The sequence below is a fragment of the Equus quagga genome, chromosome 10, assembly GCF_021613505.1.
Source record: "Equus quagga isolate Etosha38 chromosome 10, UCLA_HA_Equagga_1.0, whole genome shotgun sequence".
Lineage (NCBI taxonomy): Eukaryota > Metazoa > Chordata > Mammalia > Perissodactyla > Equidae > Equus > Equus quagga.
The window spans coordinates 106,200,488-106,226,587 of record NC_060276.1 but is presented as its reverse complement, the minus strand read 5'-3'; the positions used below and the strand labels follow the sequence as shown (position 1 = coordinate 106,226,587).

General features: G+C 35.8%; 1 protein-coding gene across 1 annotated transcript in view; it reads left to right on the top strand.

The window, feature by feature from the left end:
• CNKSR2 (connector enhancer of kinase suppressor of Ras 2) overlaps window positions 1–26,100 on the top strand; it is a 255,852-nt gene that overhangs the window by 146,811 nt on the left and 82,941 nt on the right. The window contains exons 11-13 of the mRNA XM_046674057.1: window positions 3,476–3,687; window positions 18,551–18,640; window positions 20,217–20,431. Of these exons, the coding sequence (XP_046530013.1) occupies window positions 3,476–3,687; window positions 18,551–18,640; window positions 20,217–20,431 (517 nt within the window). The remainder of the gene's footprint in view (window positions 1–3,475; window positions 3,688–18,550; window positions 18,641–20,216; window positions 20,432–26,100) is intronic.

Genomic DNA, 26,100 nt, shown 5'->3' with positions numbered 1-26,100 from the left:
CAAACACAAGTTGCGTTTTAATTCTATTAAAATAGTGTCGGATTTTCTGAATACTCTTGCATGAGGAGCAGCAAACGCACGTGTGTTTCAAATAGGAAGTGACTTTTTTGATTTGTTTTCATTTTAATTGAAAAGATTTTTATTTCAGTGCAAATTATTATTTAAGAGCCCTTATTCTTCGGAGGGCTACATGTACAGATAAACATCAGAAGATTATTTTTTATCAAATCTCTGAAGTTTTTTAATGTTCATTCCTTTTCTCTTGAGTAGGGAGAAACTTGTTATAAAAAAGTATTTCCTAGACAGAAGGTATTTAAAATACACTTTAGAAGAAAAAAGAGTGAAATGAGCAAGTTCTGAGTGTGGTGCAGATATGATTAAGGCAATATATTGAAGTCAATAAAAAGCTTGAACATGCTATTTAAAAATACTAGCGAATGTAAGTTGAAGTATCACCATAGTGGTACTTGTTTTGTCAGTATTGCTTGAATACTCCGCACTTTTCAGTAAAATTCATAATTAGAGTTTATTATCTCACTTTAATTCTTACTGTATAATTCAACAGAAAATTCTAAATAATATTTTGAGTCAGATTATCAGTTACCCACACAGTGTCATTTGATATAGCACAGTCAGAACAATCCATGCATCAAAGTCCCTTTGTACCACAGCCTTGTATAAATTATCTGTATTTTCTGGTTTGACTTGAAGTTATAGTCAGATCTTTTTGTGGTTGTCATTCTTTTTGTGGATACAGCCTTGGCACTTTTTTCCATTTTCTCATTTTGAGGAGGAATGTGGTTTACCTAATTTAACTCATCTGAACATTTCCTTTTTCCTATATTAAAAAATTTTGTATATGTATGATGGGCATTTTGGTGTTATGTGAACATATATAAATTATGTGTTTAATTTGAACTGTAAATAGTAAAGGCTTTCTCATCTTAAAACCAAAAGAAGTTTAAAAATATAGGGCTAAGTTGTCAGGTAGAATTTTTTTCATGTGGTTACAACTCTGAACACATTTATTCCTGAGAAAAAGTGCCTTTTTCTCTAAAAGAGAAAACATTCATGTATGTGAATTGAGTGAAATTTGGTCATTTTTTTATTATATGTCTTATGACTATATATACAGTTTCATTATCATAGTATATAATGAATTTTTGTACTTAACCAAATTTCTTTTTCTATGATGAAAATTAAGAGTTTGTAGGTCTTTGCACCACTATGAAGTTTAGGCACTAATTTTTCTTACTAATTTTACTGTGAACCATTACATATAAAGAAAGTCCACTCAATCAGTGTGCTCTGACTTTTCATCTGTTTCTTTAAATCCTTTTTTGAGCAAAAGTGTAGATTTATTACATACATGTATAGATATATAACATTAAGAAAAGGTTTTAATAAATCTTTACAGCAAAACAAATTAATACATTGAGTTCTTCCAGGACTCATGATTTGAGTGCATGCGTACACAGGCATACACACAAATGCACACACACTTAGATACACCATACATGTGTCAATTTATTCTACTGCAAAATTTGTTTTTGGTTTGTACTTTTCTTAATTCAACTTTATTTGAGTGCATTCCATATAGATGGGTTTTAATAAATCTTCCTTGTTGGTGTAAGGCCTCTCTTCCATATCACTATGGAGTAAGCATTACCAGCCCTTCCAATTTTCTGCCATCAGGCGTGTCCATATAAATAGAGCATGGTAAATTAACTAGGGCTGAATCACTCTGTGATCTCAGCTGCATTAACATTCATGTCAAAGGCCTCACAGAAAAGTCTGCCCATTTGTAGATGAGTCATTAGGGCTCCTTCCAAGCTAATTGCAGTGTCAATTTCTTTTTGATAGAGGACTGACAGTAACAAAAAGTACCAGGCAATTTGTTGAGGAAAAGTTTTTAGCTAGCTGAAAATAAATTTGTTTTCTTCATGTTGCCTAAGAACTATCTATGTAGTTACAATTTGGTAATAATCAATGCTTTTATTTTAAAAAATAAAATGACACTTTGCATAGGCAATGTAAATGGCAGCCTCACCTTGTGATGAGTTAAATACATAAGACAGCTTGCTGATTCTGTCAGTTTTGAGAATATTACTTACTACTTTTTACATATTTCGAATACTAGGAATATAGTTATCTTCATTTGTACAAACCTAATCTAGACATTTGCATCTAGATACAGAAGTATAATATACTCTAGTGTAGAAGTATAGAATTTTTACTGGACTGAAACTCATATTTTGGAGTTGACATTAGATTTATAAGCTCTTCACCATCTTATAAGATGTAATATGTCAATTAAAAATTTGTTCTTTTTATCTGTCTTGTTATAATTCAGTTTATTCTGTTGATTTAAGATTTCAGTCTTGGCACTTAACCTAAAATTAAGTTTTTATCTGGTTTGATAGCATTCATGGCAATGTTTAGGGTAGAACTGGAAACAAGAACTAAGAAGAAATAAAATTAATGATCCACAAGGGAATACACATTGCATTGACATTCATAGTCATGTTCTAGAAGACAAGCTCTTCTAACAAAAATTTTGTAGCTAGTTAGTGAAACATATAAAATAAACAGGGTTCAATTTAACCAATCATAAATGGAATATTTTTACCAATATACCACTCATGGGCCCAGTCACTTGGGCTGTGTGAGTAATACTATGTGTGGGTAATAGTTTTAGGGATCCCATAAATTATTAGAGATTTTTTGCTTTAGAATCCTGTAAAAGAAAAAAACAACTTGCCATCATCTTAAATCCCATTCTTAAACTCCATATTTTATCAGGTTTCTCCACCCTCTCTCCACAAGTTTTGATATATTCATTTAAAATGAGTTCTGTGAATATATCTTTTTACTATTAAATGAGATACGTAGAGTTTAAATACTGAGAGTAATTCTTTTCATTAAGGTTTATTTTAAATTAATAAGTTGTTTGAAATTCTTACAATAGCAGTTTATGTAGTGCTAATTTGGTTTTTAAGGCTGCAGTACCCTTACAGAGGTGGTAGTTCTTAAACACGTTTTTGTTTTTAAACTGTGCAAATATTACCATGAATCAATTAGGTAAACTGGAAGAATAAAGCTATATTGTTAACATCGTTAACATTATATCTACTGTCTTGAGCACAAAAAGAAATTTCTGTGCTAAGATGATTTCCTTTGTATGACATAGTACAGTGAAAATGGACTAGAGCAGGAGTTAGATGATTCATGACCCATTTCTATCTGTCATTTATTAGTGGGGTGACATTTAGGCAAGTCATTTAGCCTCTCTCTGCCTGAGCATTTTTTTTCCTGCAAAATAGGAATAATTAAAAATGGCCCTATAAACCTCAAAGAAAATCTGGGAAGATCAGAAGATAATTGTATGGGAAGGATATTATTACTATTTTAGACCCTCTCTGCTGTTTACCACCCTAACACTTTCCTACATCCTTCTCCTTTACCCTTTCTTTAGAGATGAAAAAGGAAACCTTCCTTGTGAAGACCTGAGAGGACATATGGTGGGCAAGCCAGTGCATAAGGGATCTGAATCACCAAATTCATTTCTGGATCAGGAATATCGAAAGAGGTTTAATATTGTTGAGGAAGATACTGTCTTGTATTGCTATGAATATGAAAAAGGAAGATCAAGCAGTCAAGGAAGACGAGAAAGCACTCCAACTTATGGTAAGAGTTCTTCTCTTACATTGACATAAGAACATGTCTACCATGGGAGTCTCAATTTCTTTTAAAAGGCTTTTGAATTATGAAAATTTCTTGATAGCTTTTGAATCTTCATAGTTAATCTGTTTCTGTCCTGTGCTTCTAAGTGGAATCTCAACAATATGAGGCATGACATTAAAAATTATTCTAAATTTTCCAAAGATAAGAAAGAACAGTAGGTGGCATTTTAGCTCATTAATGATTTATGGAAACCTTTTTGAATCACATGTAATTTTTGTATGTCAGATGTTACCAAATTAGAATAATTCAAGGATTTTTTTTTCTTTTTTTAATGAATACATACTGTTGACATGACTTCTTTAAAATAAAATTATGTCCTTATTCCTCAGAGATTAAAAAAGTCATTAGGGGGCCAGCCCAGTGGTTAAGTATAGTGGGTAAGTTCACGTGCTCCACTTCGGCAGCCCGGAGTTCGCCAGTTCGGATCTTGGGCACAGACCTACACATCACTCATCAAGCCATGCTGTGGCGGCATCTCACATACAAAATAGAGGAAGATTGGCACATGTTAAAATCATTAGACTTTTCAGGGGAAAATCTCATCTCAATTTTTTATTTTTTAAGAAGCTGCAAAATTTCAGTGGAAGTGGATTTTAAATAGGATGGACATACTGTATGTAAGGCAAAGATAGGCCTACAGTTACCATGTCCCTGGGATTTTTTTATCTTTGACTCGGGTTTTCCCATGTACAACCAAGAAAGTAACCCAGTCACAATTACTTAGAATTGATATAGTGTATCTTAATTATTTGCAGCTAAAGTTGTCTAAAGTTAACATGCAGAAGCCCATGGTCCTCTTGTAAGAATGAATGGATTTAATTGGAAGTCCGTGCTCCTCCCTTTCCAGTTTTCAAACTGATCATTTTCAGTGAGGAGCTTATGCTTTGGGAAAGGACAGGATCCCTGTTGATTAGTCCCGACTTGATCAGTGAGAGCTGAGACGAAGGAAAGTTATCTTTAACTTTGCATTTCTACCTGCCCTCCTCTCTTGGCCACCATGGCCATATGCCTATATGCCTCCTTCCTGTGGTCTCAAAAGATTAGTCCTCATGTATCTTATTACACATGGCTTCTTTCCTTACAGCTTTTTGGTAATAATTATGTATGAAAAGTTTTGCCCAAAATGATCCTAAAGAATAGGCACCATACTTACCTTACTTTGTGTTGTTCTGTGTACATGTGCTTTTTATTATAAGAATATGTAATATATTTTTTAGCATAGCTCCTCAATTATACGTCTCTGGTGGCACTTATTTTAAGCTATCATAATTTGAAGGTTTTTGCACCTTTGCTTTTCTCCTATTATGTTGCACTCTGCAATATAGAGGCCTGGCATTTTTGTTATCCCTGCCCCGTCCCATCACATAATATAAGATTTTTATTTTTATTTATTCATTCCACAAGTACTTATTGACTTCTTGCTATTGGATAGGCAGTAATGCATGGCAACTCTTCTTTTTTTTTATGTCCCAGAATTTTCTGGCTATTTTCTACTTATGTTGAAGTAGATAAGAATGTTTAATTTAAGGGGAAAGTATAGTCACCAGATGAAGTTGATTACTGGAAGCTTTATAAAAGAAGATGTTAAGTAAGTTCTTACTCAAATGGCTGTGAGTCATTGGTCCCTTCAGACTACAGTTGAAAGTACCTAGTGCTGTCATGTTCCACAAATCATCTCTTTCTCAATAAAATAGAATACTGTTTAAATTTTAGAAAATTTAGATATACTATAGATGTTTGATATATTTTTGTAAACCACTTAGGGGGAAAAAAATGCATATATGTTTAAAAGAGGGATAAGGAAGTAAAAAAAAAATGCTTTTTTAAATTTTTGATCCTGAGAGTTTGTTTAGACTTTTGAGCCAGAAATATGATCTGAACCTTCAGTGGAGATACTTGTAGATATTTCAGTGGAGATTCCCTGAAGGTTGTGCCAGGTAACTAGCACTTCAACGTATTTACCTTTTTAAAATCAGATGTTAAATAATAAAACCTACCTATCACACACATGAATTTGTGGCCATGATTTTCCCAAAGATTAATTCATTTGTTAACTCATTCATCTAATATTTGTTGTGCACACAAAGTCAGCCAGGCCCTGGGGATGCAAAGGCGAATAAAACATAAGTCCTCCAGAGAGAAGAAAGAAGCAAAGACATGCATTGCAGTCACATTAGGGAATTAGGCAGGTGTGGACAAAGTGCTGCAGTCGCCCGCGAGCTGAAGCCCCGGAGTCGGCCTGGGAAGTCACATAAACAGAAGTGATGTTTATGCTGAGTTTTAAATGATGCATAGCTATCATCTTGGGTTTCTAAATGCTAGTTTTCTCCACCAAATACGTGGCACCTTCTCATACCTAGGTTTGAGATCTGAGGGTTCATATAAATCTGTCAGCCCAGACCCTAAAGGCCCTAATACAAATTACTTAAAACTTTCATAAGCAATAATGTATGACAACTTCTTTATTTAACCTATAAAGAGGTCCCATTACATGGACACCCCAAGTGTGACAGTATTCTCTTGGATTTAAAAATAATGATAATGAAAATACATGATCTTGCTGAAGAATATTGCAGAAAAAACTAAAGTACAAAAAAATTCACATTTGATATTTACTGAAAATGACAGTAATTTAACTTGTTAGCACTCGTGTGATACCTTAAAATGCAGTGTATAAGTCCTTTAGCCTTACAGTGTTCAACTCAGTCCTTAGTCACAAATACCATTATCTTGAAGTATGTGGGCTTAGCCACCATTACTCTCTGATTAACTTCCCAGATGACCTGTTTATTCAAAGAGGTTTAGAGTTAACATTATAAGTGTCTACATAGGATTTTGAGAAGAAAAGGAGAAACATGATTCAATTCTTAGCATGTGCTTTTAGTCAAATATGTATATACTTGTTATATTCTCTTAGTATATCCATATTTAAAAGTTAGACACGGTGACAGAGAAACACAGATGTAAAGAAAAATACTAGAAAATATCCCAGTGTGCACTTTAAAATATATTGTCTAACCAAGATTCTCATTTTATATCATGGACCCACTATGTGTTGCTAAGAGTGAGTTAAAAGAATAATTATTCGCTCTAAGCTATTAGACAAGTACAATGTGGATAGACAGTGGATGACTTTGCTCGAAAATAAGTAAATAATACCTGTTGAGCTTTTATATATGCCAGGCACTATTCTAAACATTTCAGAGGCATTGACCCATTTAATCCTCACAACAACCCTGTGAGGTGGATACTGATAAATTCCTTATTTTACAGATGGGTTAAATAACGTAACAAACTAGTAAGTAGTAGAGCTGGGATTAAGTACCCGTGGATATATGTTGACTCTGCCAGTGGTACTAGCTAACTAAATGTGATGAAAATAATTTCCAAAAATTGTATTACTCCTTCCAAATTCAAGTATTTGATTTCAGACAAGCAGAACCAGGTCTGATTTTGTATGTTCTTGTATATGTGGTTTTGTATTTACTGGTACTATAATAAACACGTATTTACATAGACATGGCCCTGACAGACCTTAGGAAAAGATGGCTAAATTGAGGGGTAAAATTAGCAAGAAAGTGTTATGTCCTTTTTAAATCAGAGAGCATAAAATAGGTCTTACTTTCCTAAAAAGATAGACAAGAATAATTTCTGGAAACACAGATAGAGCAGGGGAAGCAACCTAGATTAGTGGTTACTTGGATTGGCTGTAGCATCAGCCATACTTGATAATCATGTTCTTCATCTAATTACTCCATTGTGATCTTTAGGATGTTAGCATAGGTCTCAATTTTCCCATTAGTTAATTGAAGGTAAATATCTGCCTCATAGACTTTTTGTGAGAATTTAATGCCAATGCATTGTAAATTGCCTAGACGGTGCCCAGTTTGTGCTAGGCATTCATTTTCACTGTTGTCATTATTATGTAGAAACTTTAATGTTGCTAAGATAATAGATTTTAAGTATTCTCACCACAAAAACAAAAGGGTAACTATTTGAGGTGATACATGTGTTAAATAGCTTGGTTGTGGTAATCATTTCACAGTGTATACATATATTAAATCATGACTTTGTACACCTTAAATATATACAATTTTTGTTTGTCAATTATATCTCAATAAAGCTGGAAAAAACAATAAAAACTTACACATCTCAGCATGTAAATAATAATAATAGTATCAGCTATATTAAATTCTTTAAAGAATAAGATGGAGTGAGGTAGTTCAATTAAAAAAAGAGAAACTTTAAAGTGAAAATACAAAGAGAGGAAAAGAATAGCCTTAAATCACTGTAACTATTTGGTCTCATCTGCTCATGCTTCAAAGGCAAAGGTTCAAATTTGATAAGATCAGTTGCTTGGCAACTTTTCAGAATGGTAATATTTCTCATCAGCTTTCTCTTTTCGCTGTTCACAGACTCCTTGCCCTTGCTATTCCATCATAGCACATTTCTATGCATAGAAACCTGCTAAGGTAGACGCAGCTGGCTAAGTCCCTTTGTGGCTGTGAGTGGGCATATTTTATAAGAGTAGGAAGAAAACATATTCTTTACAATTATATCACAGAATAGTATTGATTTGAAGGAATCCAGACCTTTTTTGGTTTATTGAAAATCCAGAACCTCACAAAAAGCACACGAGTGAATGCAAAGCTGGTGTTTTAAAAATGCTCCTCATAAATGTTATTTGTACGCATTGTGCATTGAGGAAAATTAATTTCTGTAGCATTCATTATACCTGAGCATTTTCCACTTGAGTAGGTGGGGCAAGAGAAAACCAAATACCCTGTCCTTTTTATTCGCATGCCTAGCAAATGGCTTGAAGTGACTTACAGCAGCGTGATGAGGGCCTATGGGCAAGGACGCTGTAAGCTGAGTTTTATCAACGTGAAGGGAAGATATTATTTGTAGGTTCCTGGGTCTCGTATCATGCTTCAATATTGCCTTTCTCTTTGTCTTACAAATTCATTCTGTCTTTTGGGCAGTTAAATTATAATTAATAGCATTATTTAAAACATTTCTTAAAGGATAAAGCATACACAATACATTCACATTTCTTTATTTCCAAATACAGGCCTGCTCTCCTGTGATTTTCGAATATAAATTATCTTTCTGATCAGGTAAAAGTTCAGCTATCATTCATCAGCTGTGCTAGAGAGAAAATAAAATGGGATTCTAACCGCAGGAAATTTTGGTGTTTAACTAAAATGCACCACTTCCAAAGCAGAACTAACCATAGAAATTAGTGATTCAAAAATGCAGAAATATGAGATGTGTACTGTATTCACAGGAATTCTTATTGCTTTGGAGTTACTTAATACATTTCATAAAGACTGCATGTTGGTTAGCTTCACAAAATGATTTTGAATATCAAGCTGATGGTGATAAGGGACCATGTAATTGATAGAAAAGTAGTTCAGCAATATTTGGGCATAAAAATAGAAAATAGTCTGTTCCTAATATAAAAATTAGAATAATCACCTAGGGAAAGCATTCTTCCTTAATTTGTATAATTTTACTCATAGAAATAGCAGAGCATGAGTTTTGAGGTCAGATAGACCTGAATTTGGTGTCACAGCTTGGCCTTTAATAACTGATTGAAATTGAACTTGAGCCTTAACTTTGCTACGTTTTTGTTTCCTTATCTGTCAAATGGGATAGCAGTATTACTCATAGTGTTTTTACGAGCATTAAATGAGATAATGTATGTGAAGTACTTAGCACTGTTCTCACCTCATAGAAAATGCTTAAGAAATGGTGCCTGAATAGCATAATAAATTACTGCTGCTCATACATAAAGTGTCCCAACGATTGTCAAGTGCTGAGGGATCTAATTAATACTTCCTCCTCTCCTTCTGGAGGAATTTAATAAAGGACAAAAGGGCTGGAAGTATTCCCTCTACCTACCTGATAACCAGCCATTTAAATCATAGCAATTAAAAGGAATATGAATAGTGTGTGTCCATTTGTTTTGGTTTGGTTTTGAAAAGTAGAAGGAAGAACATTCAAGTAGCTAATAACACTAGAAACTGCCCTGATCCAAGTCTTAAGTTCCATTATGAAAATCACTAGCTCCTGCTGGGCAGAAAGGCCTAGGTATAACATCTCAACATCAGAATTCTGAAAACGATTCCCACCCCACACCTTTTTAAAGGTTAAGATTAGTTGCTTAAAAAAAAGGAGAGAGAAAATAACGTGGGGGTATTTTGGTGAGGAAGATTGGCCCTGAGCTAACATCTGTTGCCAATCTTCCTCTTTTTGCCTGAGGAAGATTGTTGCTGAGCTAATATCTTTGTGAATCTGCCTCTTTTGTATGTGGAACACTGCCACAGCGCGGCTTGGTGAGCAGTGTGTAGGTCTGTGCCTGGGATACAAACCCATGATCCCTTGGCCGCCAAAGCAGAGGGCATATAGTTAACTACTACGCCACTGGGCCGGCCCTGAGAAAATAATTTATAAATTAAATAAAACAGTTGGAGACTCCCAAAGAAATGAAACCCGGCAAGAAAAGATCACCTCGAAAGAATTGAAGGTACTAGGTAATGAATAAAACAGTAAGATTTTTAAAAAAAGGAACTTTTAATGAAGTTACAGAGAATTAATACGCAGATAAAATGGGAAGATTAACAAACCAAATGAACAAAGCCAGTGCAAGTATCAGAGGAAAAAAATAACTCTTTCAAATGAATTAATCAACAGAAAGATATGAACTGGGTGAAATAGTACTTCCTTTAAAGACAAAATGGACAAGCCGAGAAGAGAAACAGCCTAACTCAGTGATTCTCAACTGGGGTCAGTATTGTCCCCCAGGGGACATTTGGCACTTTCTGGGGACATTTGTAGTTGCCCTAACTGGGGGTAGAGGTGTTACTGGCATCTAGCCTTCAGAGGCCCAGGATGCTACTAAACATCTTGCGGTGAACAGGGCAGCGCCCAGTAATAAAGAATGATCCAATCCAAAATGTCCAAGAGTACTGCTGCTGAGAAACCATAGCTAACTGAAGAATCAACTGCAGACAAATTGAATACAGAAACTGGTATATATGACTAGAAAATCAAAGCTCTTGTATGACACAGGGCCAATTACCTTTTTTTTATTCAAAGAATCTGGGAAGTTATTGCCCTGGGAAGATAGACCTACATTTATTCACACTTAGCGTATTCTCTGGGCAGAATAGTATGACGTTGTGAGTGTCTGGGATGACCTACTCTGCTCTATAATAGAAAACATAATCATGACAACCTCTGGAGCAGGAGAGGACCTATTGTCCCTAGTTGAAATCAGAATACATTTTCCCCTATGGGAAAAAAAATATTATAAATTGCAGCTAGGTAAAATTTAAATAGAGCAGTTAGAGTTCACTTTCAAATCACAATATGGCTTAAGGATCCAGCGTTTTCCTAAATATATTCTTCAGATTACTAGTTCTGAAAAAGAATCTTTGTAAAAGAAGGAGGTTGTATGGTTAAATAAGATTGGGAAGCTCTGCATATTTTATCCCCCTCTTGGAGATTAATAAATGCACATTAGCATACTAAAGGCTCTGAAGGTCTTGTTGAATTTGGGTTAGACTGTTGTTTCCCAAATGTATTTGTACATTGCATCATTTTTGGTTTTGGTCACAAAATACTTATTAACCTCCCAATAGAACTAATGTTCAATGGAATATATTTTGGAAAATGCTGAAATAGACTCTTGCAGCTCCTCTTAAAGACCCATATACCAATGATAAAATTTCTTTGTGTTTTAAGTTCCAAATAGCTAACTTACAGTTAAGTATTTGGAAAAGCCAGTAATTTTAAGTTGAAGCCTGACCCAGCAGACAGCTTGTTGAATGTCATCTTCATTTTATCTTGCAGAAAAGCCATTTTCTAAAGTAAATCTTATTTGTGATAACAGTCCAAACTAAAGTAATAACTACTAACTGGAAAAATCAGTGCATGATGTTCCACTCCAGGCTCCTTGTAGAATTACTGGTGTCACTGCTAGACAATTTGCCAGAAATCATGGAGGAAATAGATCCCCAGCGATAGAAAATGGCAAGTGTTACATCGAAACTTTTTGAAAAAGAAATGACTAAAAATTGTACACTGATTACCTTAGTGACTGGAGACATTAGAGCAAATAATTAAAACAATATACAGCCACTTAAGACTATATAAATGACAACTTAGGATTGTTTTATAAGTAACACATCATGTCAAACCAATTTATTTTCCGTCTTTGTTAATGCAGTGAACAACAAAGTTACATCCACGGTTTATGTTCTTGTCCTCCATTAGTTCTTCACCTAGCCTTTAAGAATCTTTTAAAGGAGTTGTAAACTGGCTGGGAGGACACTTAAACAAAAAAAAAGCAGCAATCATACATGTGATTGAATTATTTTTGAAGAAAAATGAATTGGATTTTTTTGTAATGCAGTGGCCTTGAATTTATCACCGAGCCAATCTGATGTAGTAAAAAGAGCATTGGGATAGGAAGTTGAAAGTCTATATTCGTGGACTGACTCCAATACTGATTATTAGTGAAATTTTGAGAAATTAACTTTGGTGTGTCTTAAGTTTTTCATCTCTACCTTTCTTGCTAACTTCGCTGAATAGTATGATCCCAAAGAGAAAAATATGTGAAAGGAATTATAAAGTTACTACAAGATGTCGTTTCATTTATTTCAAACGAGAGTCTTCAATTGATGGTCTTAATCATTTTCTGTTTTACTTTTCATACAAAAGGGTGGCTGTCTTCTACATGTTGATAAGATTTTCAAGACACTGCCTTACTAAGATTTAAAAAATAGATTCCTTTAATTTGTAGTTAGTTAACTTGAAAATGGCAATTTTTCAACCAATAATATTTACATGCCTATGTCATCTTTCATGCTCACAACTCTATTAATGCTGAGGGCAGCAAGGGACAAGAGTGTTTTAGCATAGGTCATTTTTTTTACCCACCAGAGCCTTCAGAGGAGGACTCAGAACTCTTTTCCCACTTAGTATTTAAGCCATCTGAATCCTTCCCAGTCCTCCCACACCCCTCTAATGTAGAAGAATTGTCTTTATGCACAGTGGCAACATGTCAACTAATAAAAACCTGGCTTTCCGAACTCTGATGTGCATAGCACAGTTGGTCTCTTGGTAGAATATTTACAAAAGGTAATTTGGTTCAAAATATAATTAGCCTTGGAATCAGTTGTTAAAAGTTCCATATAATTTTTGATGCAGTTCAAAATTTTCTCCTTCAACAGTTTTTATGTTACTGCCTATTTAAAATCTAGATCACTTTTAGAAAGCAGTAGGAAAATTCGCAAACAAGATGTAGCTTATTCTTTGAAATGAGATCTTAATTGTTTTTGTTCTCCATAAATGAAACAGAAGAGATTTCAAGTTAATAATCATTGGGTTTGTATTTGATTTATATTATTATAAGGCATTAGAGCCAATACCTTAAATAGTCATCATACTGTGATGTTTACAAGCCAGTTTTTTCCCAAGTTCTTTTATCCATAAATGAAATTTTAAAAAATATGGCCCTAAAGATCAAAGTGCCCATTCTTACTTATTTTAGTAAATCCAGATAGCTTGCCTTTATTCTTCAAAATTTACTGACTTTCCATCTAACTCAGTTTTATTCCTTTTGAAATGTGTGATTCTCTACCTTATATAACCTCGGGATGTTTTCCTAGAAATACAGTCAACCATCTGAAAGTAATTTTTCTGTCTGGTATGTGGGAAGTTTGATGGGTGTATGTGGCATGGTTATAGCTTAGCATTCTTTACTACACTCATTTTCATCAAAATATTGGCTAAAATATTCAGAACAGATGTGTATGTATATATTTTTTCTCCTTAGACTCTTGAGAAGCCTTATTTTGTGAGCAATAAGAGTGTGTCAGACTTAAGGAGAAATTTCCCTGCAATCTTTTTTTCAACTCTGGCAACTATAAGAGAGAAGATTACTTCTTAGGTGCTGTTTATCATCCAGAAACTTAATGATTTTAGCATGTTTTGGGAGAGAGTTTGTATAAAAAATGGATAAATGGAAAAAGACAGCAATTCAATAGTATTTTAACAGACATGGGTAGCTTAATACGGGAAGTTTCTAAATACGCAGTCAGGAGGCAGGACTTCTAGTTCTGACTTGATTACAAAACAGCTCTCTAAGGCTCAATTTGTTAGAAAAATGAAAGGAGTTGGTCAGATTGACAGAGTACCTTAATGGAAGCCAGGGATGGAGGGGAAGGGAAGGGAAAGTGAGAGGGAGGAAAATGGAAAGTTGACAGGAAGGAAAGAGAAGGAAACTGTGAAAATAGAAACTGACGGTATAGTTTGTACTCTTTTTGGTCCAATGTATGAGGAAAATCCCATTTACTTTCTTAACAAGTAATCGGTCAACAAATATTGAGCAGTTACTATGTTTAAGGCACTGTACTAAGTGCTGGAGATACCACAGTAAACAACAGAGAAATTTCTCTTCCCTCATGAAATTTGCCTTCTAGAATGGGGACAGAATTCAAGCAACTAATTTAATAAATACTTATTTGACAACTGGCATGCTATAAAGAAAAATCTCTAAGAGAAAATGAGAACAAATACAGAGAAACTCGACCTACAATAAGAGATCAAGGAGAGTGGCATTGAGGAAATGACATTTTTGCTTAGTTCTAAAAGATGCATGTGAATTTAGGAAAAGAGGAGAAGAAAACCAGAAGAGGACAGAGTCCTGGGTGTCAGGTGAAGGAAGGGTTACAAGAAGGAAGTAATCCTCTGTGTGAAATGCTGCAGATAGGTTAGAAAACTCAAGGGTTCTGAGAATTGTCTCTTGGATGTAGCAACACGGAGGCACTAAGTTTTGGTGAAGTTCTGGGCGTGAGAGCTTAATTGGAAAAGGTTCAAAGGAGAGGAGATTCCACATATGAGTGAGATCATACAGTATTTGTCTTTCTGTGTCTGGCTTATTTCACTTAGCATAATGTCCTTTAGTTTCATCCATGTTGTCACAAAGGACAGAATTTCCTTCTTCTTATGGCTGAATAATATTCCATTGTATGACTGTACCACATTTTCTCTATCCATTTATCCATTGATGGACACTTAGGTTGTTTCCCAGATATGGAAACATAGCTATTGTGAATAATGCTATAGTGAACATGGGAGGTACTGATTTCATTTTCTTTGAATATATACAGATGTAGGTTGCTGGATCATATGGCAGTGGTATTTTTAGTTTTCTGAGGAACCTCCATAATGGTTTTCATTGTACAGCCGTGCACCACATAACGACATTTTGGTCAGTGACAGACTGCATATATGACAGTGGTCCCATAAGATTAGTACCATATAGCTTAGGTGTTTAGTAGGCTATACCATCTAGGTTTGTGTAAGTACATTCTATGATGTTCGCACAATGATGAAATCGCCTAACAATGCATTTCTCAGAACATATCCCCATGTATGTATGTAGAAAAGAATGTAGAAAATAAGAAATAACAGCACATGATTCCTTCCTCCAGGATGATCCTAGTTAGAAAGCTCCAAATGTGCAACAGATATGAAAAGCCAAGTTACAAAATAATAATTTAACTATGAGACACTAGCAGAGATATCATAAGGCTTATGATAGTGTGTCAAATGAACTCTACAATTAATACATGTTTTATGCTTAGAGGAATAAAAAATTACTCTGAGGAAGTGGTCAGCAAAATTTTTAAATGGGCTCTTCATTTTTGTACTGTATTCTTGACTATTATTAATTTTCATCATGAATTAATAAACATAAATATTACTACCTAAAGAGACATCTTAAAATTTTCCAGATTATTTTTTAAAGAATTATTATTAATTTATGTATAGTTACATGAGAATGAGTCAGATGTATTTAATAAGCCTTAAAAAGTCATACGAGCATAAAAATACTTTGCTTGTATTAATAATAGTGTACATTTGATTTAAATCTAACAGTAATGCTTATAGTACTCTTCTTTTTTTTACCATCAGCACTACAGCATCAAACTATAAAGTTCGTCTTCCTTTTGAACTTTGCTGTCTTGTGAAATTAAAATGCTGCTATATACATGCGGTGGCAAACATTTCTAAGCTGCAATCAAAGATTGTGTATTTGGAATTAGAAATAATTTAAGTCATTGTCTGGTTTTCAGTTTGCCAAGGACTGCTATTTATATAAGAATGTTACCTTATGCTATTACTTTAACTGTTTTTTCAAGTCTGTTTCAATATTTTAGCACAACAAAAAACTTATAAAACGTGCAATACTTACAAGCAACATTATTTGTTATAGCTAAACAAATAATTCACTTTTTAAAATACTTATTTTGATTTGCATTGCTAAATTCATAGCTTTATAACTAGAGAAAGCAAAAGCTTGATGTCCTCCAAAGTAAGTTTTAATTAAGGCTTTTTTCTCAGTTTTTTTGTTTAATTCAATATATTTTCCTCAATTTTGTCTTAGTAATATACAGCCTGCTTCTGTGAAAAAAAAATCACCCCATGAAAAGTCAGAGTTTAATTCTCCTGAAAATTTTTTCCTACGGTTAATGATATAACCAGACATATCAAAGGCTTAATTACATGCTTCAATGACTTAGCTCCATGAGGATCTCAGAGAAGATGACCCAAAATACAATAAATACAATTATATATTTCATATTCTCTGCATGAAGTATGTTCCTTCTTGGTTTTGTGCACATATATTTGACTCCAAACAACCAGTCAATTCTTTGAAAAGTATCAAACTAGCTCATATATATGTATAACATTATAGAGCAAGTAAAATAACTACTTATTGATTGGATTCTTCACTTTTCAAAAGATTTTCTTGGTGACATGTAGAAACAGTGTTAGAGCTGTCAAGTGCTTCAGTTTCAGTGCCCATGCTGAAATGGAGTTTATTTTAAAAACCAGATTATAAAAAAATAAGTTGTAGGAATTTTGAAAATACAGCATTCATATCATTGAATGTCTGGAGGACTGATTCTGCAAAGCAATTGAATAGACATGACAAAAGGTGACCTTTCCTAAAACCTTTACCCCACCCTGGATGGGTAGAATATATTGACCTGCATCAATCAGTTCACCCAAATTCCCTCTAGAAGTACAGAGATCTACTCCGGGAGAAATTTGGAATCTTAGGTGATCATTTATAAAGTCGTTTGCACACCTTGAAAGGAAGTCATTAAATAAATGCTACATTTTTTGGCTCATTAATAATTTTATCATGTTCATCCTCAGACTTTCAGAGAGCTTAGCAAACTATACTAGGTAAACTGTATCAGCGTACATAATAAAAAGCCATGAGGTTGGCACATTTCCTTAAGAACAGAACTGCAAGTCTCCTAAGTACCTGGACTGATCATAGTAATTGATCATGTGAAATTTAGCTGGCCAAGAAGGGAAGTGAAGAGGACATATGGTGACCTAGAGGTGTGGGAAGGTGGGAAGATCGGTACATTAGAGGAGGAAGGATTGTTGGACTTGGAGTGCTGTAGGAGATGCACTAGAAATGCGAAGGTGGTAGTTGGAAAATGGGATACTGGGAGGGATTACAACCTTTGCAGATGCCAACATAAAGCATATGACCACAGGAATGGGTGGAGGAGAGAACCTCCAGAAACTGAGAGGTCAGAAAATTGGAAGGTGAATATTGAAATCACCAAGAGTTATATCAGAAGTGGTGTTTGAGTGCCTGGGTTTGAACCCTGGTACTACACACTTACCAACTGTATGTCCTTGGGCAAGTTACATAGCCTGCCTCAGTTTCCTCATTTGGTAAAATTAGGGTCATGATAGTATATTTCTCATACTTGTGAGGATTAAACAATTTAATACTTATAAAACCCTTAGACAGTATGTGGCATTTGTTAAATGATATATAAGTGTTAGTACTATTATCCTGATCATCATTATGATCAACTGCTGTGTGAGTCTGCTTTTCATTCATTCAAAATTTATTAAGCAACTATCATGTGCCAGGTATTCTTTTTAAACTTGTCTGATTTTTGGCTGTTTTGTGCCTCAGGAATTTCAAGTTGATCAAAAACAGTACACTGCAGCCTCACCAAAAAGTTATTCTTGAAGGCTATGCCATGAGTTCTGCTTGCTAAAGTAAAATCCTGTTTAATGAGAATATAGACCCAGAGGAAAATGAGACAGGCCAAAACAGTGATTACTTGGATCTGGAAACTAGATTTGTTCATGATGGCAGAAGAGATGCTTGGAGCAGGCCCAGCTATAGGCCATGAAAGAGAATCTAGCCATATTGCTGAAGCATGATGATATCCAAAATATGTGGTGATAGGAATTAGGAGGCAGTGAAGATGGGAAGTTACCATTCTGGTGTTCCAACATGAAACAATGGGATAATGTCCTGGCAGGCAGCTGAAACACAAGGGGCTGCTATCTTGGAGGTTGACTATGAAGATATAGACACTTGGGCATTAGGGAATAAGACAGAGATCCAGAGATCCAGTTCCTGAAAATGAAGTAGAATCACTAAAATAATGATCCTCTTTGTAAAGGAGCACACTCTTAAAAGTCTGGGGCTCCCAAGAGAGCAAACCTAGGCTGTTATTCGTTATTTATAAAAAGTGCCTTAAGTCTGTCTTATCACCTGGCCAATTGCCACAGGCAGTTTCACCTTCTGGCTCAAAACACACATATTTTTCATCTACACAAATGCCAACCATAATGTTGCATATGAGTGAGTGTGTTTTGCAAACTGTAGCTAAAAATCAGTATAAGTTTGAGCGGACATGGGGAAGAAAAACAATGTGATGTGAATTTTGTTCTCTGTGTTTAGGCAAGCTACGACCTATATCTATGCCAGTGGAATATAATTGGGTGGGGGACTATGAAGATCCAAATAAGATGAAGAGAGATAGTAGAAGAGGTAAGTGTTCTAGAATTTCAGTGTAGGCTGGGTTGTTGGAAGAAAAAGCAAATTTAAATGTTCTTTAAATAGGATGTTATGGCTTCAGTGGAAAACTTTTCATTCGCTCATTGACTTGATGGTACGCCCAAAGCAACTGAGATCAAAGTTTGACTATCTTGATCCGTTATTAAGTATCTATCTTCTCTGAATGCCTCATAAGGGATTCAGGGTAGATAAGTACAGTGCAAAAAATGAATATCTGATTGTTATTTGAAAGTTAATATTTGGAAAACAAGGTCAGAAGTGTGAAACTGCATAAAAGAATTAAGATCAGTAAATAGAGTTTGTGATCAATCCCCATTGGTCCGCAATGCAACCTCATTACTTTGCTATTAATACAACCTTAAAATGAGCATTGAAGCACATGGGTAAAAGCTAATGGAAACTGAGCCAGTGACTCTAATGAAAACCATATAGAAATGGAAAAAAACTGCTTTGCTTTTTTTTCTCTTCTGTTTGCTGTTCAGGGTTATCTTCTTACTTGGGGGTGGGCTACACTTGAAGTATCTACCAAAAGTAAGTTTTTATGTTCACTTATCCTGCTATTGAGGTGAGCAGTAAAAGGAGCAACTGAAAGTCTCACTACTAAATGGGATTTGACCAAGTGTGGATATGATGGGCCCAGTGGGTCAGGCTGCCACTTCCACTTTCTGAAATAGCCATAAGATTGTAGATGAAAAATAAAACAAATCAAAACAAAACAAAAAACTATTCATAGAGCCTAAGCTCACTGAGATTCCTCATGATATGTTTAACCCACTTGTCTGTTACTTCTAGTCAGTGTACAGAATTTATTCTATTACCACACAGATCCACAGGCCACACAGGAATAAAAGCAAGCATGAGTATCTACTTCTTTAGTCTTTTTAACACTTGTTTTATAGAGCAAGCATGCAGGAACATTGACAGATTCCTTTGCATCTGTGTATTCATTCCATTTTCCAAACTTCAGTTTCTAACCTCATTTGTTTTATAGAATTAATCAAGAAAAACTAAATAAAAAGAGAAACCCTTGTCATATGCCATTTCTGAGTCACTCTTTTGGGACTTCATATGGTAGTGACATCTTGGGGAAAAACAGCCTTATGAAGTACTAAGTGCTAGCTATCAATTTAGGCGTGGATTTTATGAACTAAGTTTCCTGACTATTGGTTCATAATGTGGGCTTTAACTTCTCCAAGGATGCTACCTAGCCTGCCATATGTCAGTGTTTGTCATCAAGTTTTAGCAGAAGCCCCCTGGGGGAGCTTGTTAAGAATTTTATAAGCCACACACCCAGGACTTACGATTCAGGTTCCTTAGGTGATTCTGATACAGTTGATCCAGAGATAAAACTTGAAGTAATTTATAGGCTATTTCTTACTGCCCTATGATCCCAAATAATTAAGATTCTCCATATTTTCACTACATAGATAGTTTGTAAATTAAATTAAGCTACCTTTCTGAAATGATATCTAGTAGCCCAATTGGGAAAGAATGGTAAATGTGGAATATTTGCATATTAATATTGGTGTATTTATCTCTTTTTATATAGAAAACTCTCTACTCCGATATATGAGCAATGAAAAAATTGCTCAAGAAGAATACATGTTTCAGAGAAACAGCAAGAAAGATACAGGGAAGAAGTCTAAAAAGAAGGGTGATAAGAGTAATAGCCCGACTCACTATTCATTGCTACCTAGTTTGCAAATGGATGCATTGAGACAAGACATCATGGGCACACCTGTGCCGGAGACCACACTATACCATGTAAGTAAAATTTCAAAGACTCTGCGATACAGCTTTTATTGGGAGACTGGCAAATGACTCTTTTGGCTAAACTCCAGATTATTTATTTTTAACCTATTGCCAGATTTTCATAAAACATCCTAACTTTAGAGTTTCTGCCCTTGGAAGAAATATGATGGCTTATTGATTTGTTCTTTGGTTTGTATGTTCAGTGAGTTCATATGTTGGAGCAGGTTTGATTTTTAATGAAATAATGTGCACCGAATTGCTGGAGAATAGTAATTAATTAGCTGACTAATCATCAATGTGATTATACACAGTAAATGGGTAGCTGTAAAATTCAACATTAAAGATAGAATTTTTAATATATTCATGATCTCATTTGAAAGTGAGCATCTACTATGTACTAGACTTGGAGCATTGTGCTTGAGATGAAAATGGGGAAACATAGCACACCATTATATGGAGAGAAAGACACACTGAGAGTCCTAGTGTAATTTGACTGTTGTAATGGGTGGGTACAAGAAGTGTAGGAAGAGCATAGGAGAAGGAGGGCCTTAGTCTGCTGGGGAAGTGAGAAAAGGCTTCAGATTGGGAAGCATTTGGGTGGAGTGTAGGATGAGTAGCAGTATTTTTGTGGAAAGGCATATGGAGGTGCGCCACAATTGTGTAAGAATATGGCATGTTTCAGGGACTTCATATGACTAAGAATTACTGGTTCATTAAAAATTGAGGGACGGTGTGTGAGGAAGAGGCAGTATGATGGACCTGGAGAGGTAGACAAGGCTTCAATCAAGAATTTTATGATAAAGTGCTTAGGCTCTTTCCTGCAAGGATAAAGAGCTATTGAAGACTTTTCAGCCAGGGACTTGCATGATGACATTGGCCTGTTGGATCTCTCTGGTGCAGAGCATTGATCGAGAGGTGTGAAGCCAAAGGCAGGGCTATTAAGCCCAGGCCAAATGGATGAGAAACTAGGACAAATGGCAGTGTGGATGCTAAGAATCTTGTTATCCAAAATATTCAATTCACAAAATCACTCATTTTATGCCATTTTGGTTAAAATGGAGTTTCTTGTGCCAATGGACCTATAGCTTCTTATTAGGAATGCTTGAAAAACATGGACTACAAGTTTTTAAGTAATTTAAGCAACTGTGCTTAATGCTCAGAATGTCAAAAAAAAATCTGTCACTGCTGTAGAAGCTGTAGTTACCTAGGTATACAAGGTGTGAAAGATTTAATAACTTGTACTTGAGTCGCTTTTCTGAGTAAATCTTTTAAATCATCTACTTATTCTATAGCTCTCTCATAAAACTAGAGTGTATAAAAATATTTTCCTTTATTTTGATTGCAGTAGGAGTGCAGCTAGCACTCCTAGGTGCTCATTCTCTACCCTCTCCTGTCCCCCGTTACATACCCCCAAGCCTCTTCCTCTCCAAGAGAATAGTGTCCGTATCAAAACGTGCTCCTTTAAATGACTGACTGATCAAATTGTTACTTTTTCCAGAGATATTTGCAGTCAGTCTGAAAGTAATGCTGCTAGCTGTATGAAGGGGCCACTTTTGCTACCACTAGTCAGAAATGCTGTCTGAACACTGAGCTCCCTCTAGAATCTGGTGTTCTGGTCATAAGTAATAGCCTGAACAAAGATCTAAACATAAGAAACAGTTGGCCTTTTCAAGAGGGAAGTTGGTAGTGAGAGATGAAGCTGGAGAGGGAAGAAGAGGCCACTTCACCTAGAGCATGTAAACTGTTAAAGAGTTTGGATTTATCCTAAGAAGAGGGGTAAGCCATTGAAGGTGCATCTAAAGACTCAGTCTGTGCCATCCTGTCATGCACATCCAGACAGAAGTATACTGTGTGAGGAAGGAAAATAGAGATGAGTCTTGTGGATTTTGAGTTATTAAGTTACAGAAGATAGTAAAAGGTGAATGAAACTGGTAATCAGGAATATTGTGAGTATTGTCTAGGAGCATAAATTGTTACCACTTTTCTGAGGGGCATTATTTAGCTATATGTATCAAGAACCTGGTCTGGTAACTTGACTTCTAGAAGTTTATTCCAGGAAAGAAATCAGAGAGTCAGCTTTTGCCTCCTACTTTTATTATGTGTCCTAAGTCTGTAATATGGTATTTCCCAGATGGATGATATTTATCCCAACTAATTTTTGACAGAAGGACAGCACAGAGTAAGGTATATTGTTAATGATGGGGGTAAGTGCTTCTAACTGTTCTCTGGTTTAAAAGAAGCTAAATAATTGTTAGCTCCAAAATGCATGTTAGATGCCTATAATCCATGTTCAAAAAGAGAGAACATTCATTAGTGGGGTTTTTACTAGACTCTGAGTTCGCTTGAGGACCTTGTTTAGTACGTTCACAGATAGCAAGGAAGTTTCCACATTTGTTACATATTTTGAACCTCACAGCAACTATATTTGCAAATGACAAAACTCAAACTCAGAAAAGTTAAATGATTTACCCAAAGCTGTATTGCAAAAAAGTCTAAGAGTAAGGACTAGAACCCAAATCACCTACTCCAGTGATATCTCCACACTACCTTGGTTCTCTGTGCATGGTAGGCATTCCATACACAAATGAATGTGTGCTTTAATGACTTGAATGAGTGAATTTTGAAAATGTTTGACTTTAAGAACATGTGCCTTCATATGTTGATTTAATAACGTTTTCAGTACCTGGATTGATTTCTACCCACATTTCTCTTTTGCACTATGTTACTGTTATTAAGTTTGGAAAAACATACAGAGCTGCTGCTGTTATAAAGCACGAATAGTTATTTAGCATGATCTGTTGCTGAGAGTACAGAGAATGTAGTTAAAATTACCTGGACCTCAGAGGCATAACAACATACACTTAAATGATTGCTTTTTTTTTTTCCTGCTTTTTTCTCCTCAAATTCCCCCAGTACATAGCTGCACACTTTCATTGTGGGTCCCTCTAGTTGTGGCATGTGGGATGCCACCTCAGTGTGGCCTGACGAGTGGTGCCATGTCTGAGCTCAGGATCCAAACCGATAAAACCCTGGGCTGCCTCAATGGAGTGCACAAACTTAACTATTTGGCCACGGGGCCGGCCCCAAAATTCTTTTTTTTTTTTGAGGAAGATTAGCCCTGAGCTAACATCCGCTGCCAATCCTCCTCTTTTTGCTGAGAAAGACTGGCCCTGAGCTGACATCCATGCCTGTCTTCCTCCACTTTCTATTTGGGACGTCTACCACAGCATGGCTTGCCAAGCTGTGCCATGTCCACACCCGGGATCCAAACTGGCGAACCTCAGGCCGCCAAAGTGGAACGTACGCCCTCAACCACTGCACCACTGGGCCAGCCTCATAAATGATTGCTTTTTATATTTCATGGGAATTCTGATTTTATCTTTTTTATCTGTTTATACAGTCTTATTTACAAATGAAAGGATTTTTCCTTATATCAAATTTTCCTGAAACACAAGATCAATATGTAATACAGTCACCTTCATGATGGACAACTAATCTTCATTCTTACCAATTATTCCTTTGGATAACACAGCCATTTTTGGTGGAATAGGACTTAAGTGGAAGAGGACTATGAAGATTTTGAATACTGAGTTTTGTAGGCTGCTGCCTCTGCTGTAATACTAGTTCCGTGTGGTCTGAGTTCAGATTTACAGAAAATTTAATTAAGTTTAATAGCAGGATCATATCAGCATTAAATACTCTAAGACAATTTCCTGAAGGGGTATATATGTGTGTATGTGTGTGTAGGGTCTTCCTTTGAAGCAGACCTAGATTATAATTCCCATTGGTCTATTTTGGAAAGTAGCCCAATAAATACACACAAAGCAAAGCAAACACAGTTTGGCTTCAGTGTTTTACTCATTCCTCTTAGCAATTATAGCAGAAATGTTTATATAATAATAAGGAAGATTTAGAAGTTTATGGTATTGTAAAATATACAATTTAATTTTTTTATTGATTCCATATGTTTATTATTCCAGTTTATATGTTTTTTCTCAAACTTACTTTAAAGGAAATCATTCACTGTGCTTGAACTACTCTGTTCATGCACCAGTCTTTGCCACCTCTCTCCTTTCCAACATGCTGTTTCCTCTGCTGAGAATGCTTTTACCCCTTTTTTCCCCCAACTGGCTCCTATCTAAACCTGGAATTGCCGAGACTTTCCCTGACCACTTCCCCCTGAACTAAATCACTTTCTCCTAGTGTAGTCTCTTGGCACCCTGTATATTTTCTTCAAAACCTTTCTTATGATTTGTAATTGTATATTTATGTGATATCTGCTTAGTGTCTTTCTCCACTGTACGTGGTAGTGGCGGCATGTCCATGTCCATGACAGGAAAGGAGAATTTCCCTATTTTGTTTAGCACTATATTTCAATGCCTAGTGTAAGTATAGCACCTTACAAGTACTCAATAAAAATGTGATGAATAGGGGCTGGCCTGGTGGTACAGCAGTTAAGTGCATACGTTCCACTTTGGCAGCCTGGGGTTCGCCAGTTCGGATCCCGGGTGTGGACATGGCACAGCTTGGCAAGCCATGCTGTGGTAGGTGTCCCACATAGAAAGTGGAGGAAGACAGGCATGGATGTTAGCTCAGGGCCAGTCTTTCTCAGCAAAAAGAGGAGGATTGGCAGCGGATGTTAGCTCAGGGCTAATCTTCCTCAAAAAAAAAAAAATTTGATGAATAAATGAATGAACGAGTGAGTGAATGTGACAGGAACTCCAATGCCTTTCTCAGTATTTCTCAGTTGATATCCTAAGCCTGCAAACAGAGCCACCTCCATGCTCTAGGCCAGCTCTGCCCAGCATAAGCAAGCCTTCAGTTGGAGTGTATTAGTAGTGGGAACTGTCAGAAACTTATTTTCGTAGGCCCAGTGTTCCATGTGCCTGGGGAGAGCCCTAGGACTCTCAGTGTCTTCTGTCGTGTTTGTCTAGTCCATATGACTAAATTCTACTTTGTTTTATTGATTAACATTCCATTTTACTCCAATGATTGGAACCCTGCCCTTATTGGCCCATCCTCCAAGGAGCATCTGCCTGGTTTATAGTGCTACAGAAGACAGACCATGTGTTACCTATCTCTGGCCACCCACCCATTTAAAACAGTATTGTAAGTACCCAGTAATTACACTCACCACGTAGGACTCAGTATCAAAGCATTTTGCACCTTTAATCAGGGTGATTTACAAAATGTCTCTGCTCCACAGGTGCCACCAGTGCAACAGGATTAGGGCCCCCTCAGCCCCTCCCCCTCCCCCACTCCAGCTCAGAGCTTCAGTTCTAGCTAGTTCTTGCTTTCTTCCAATCACTGCCATCTCGTTATGGAGGTCGCAGTATGCCTGTCAGCCAAGCATGTTATGGTATTTTTCAAAAGAGTGTAACGTTATTTTACCTACTCGCTGATTCTCTGTCTGAAAATGTGGGAGTTGTTAGCTGACAAGGCCCTTGTCTGACCTGAGAGTGCATGAAGAAAAGGCAGATTGAAGTGTGTGTGTGTGTGTGTGTGAAATCCAAATGTATTGATAAAAGCCTTTAGATAAAGAATGATTAGATTCAGCACTTTTTTTTCCTTAATATGATATACATATGATGACTTGCTTTCACGTTAAAGCTTCTAAACTAAATCCATAAACAAAATAATTATTTTAAATCTACATGCTGAGATGCCAGAACAAGTAAAAT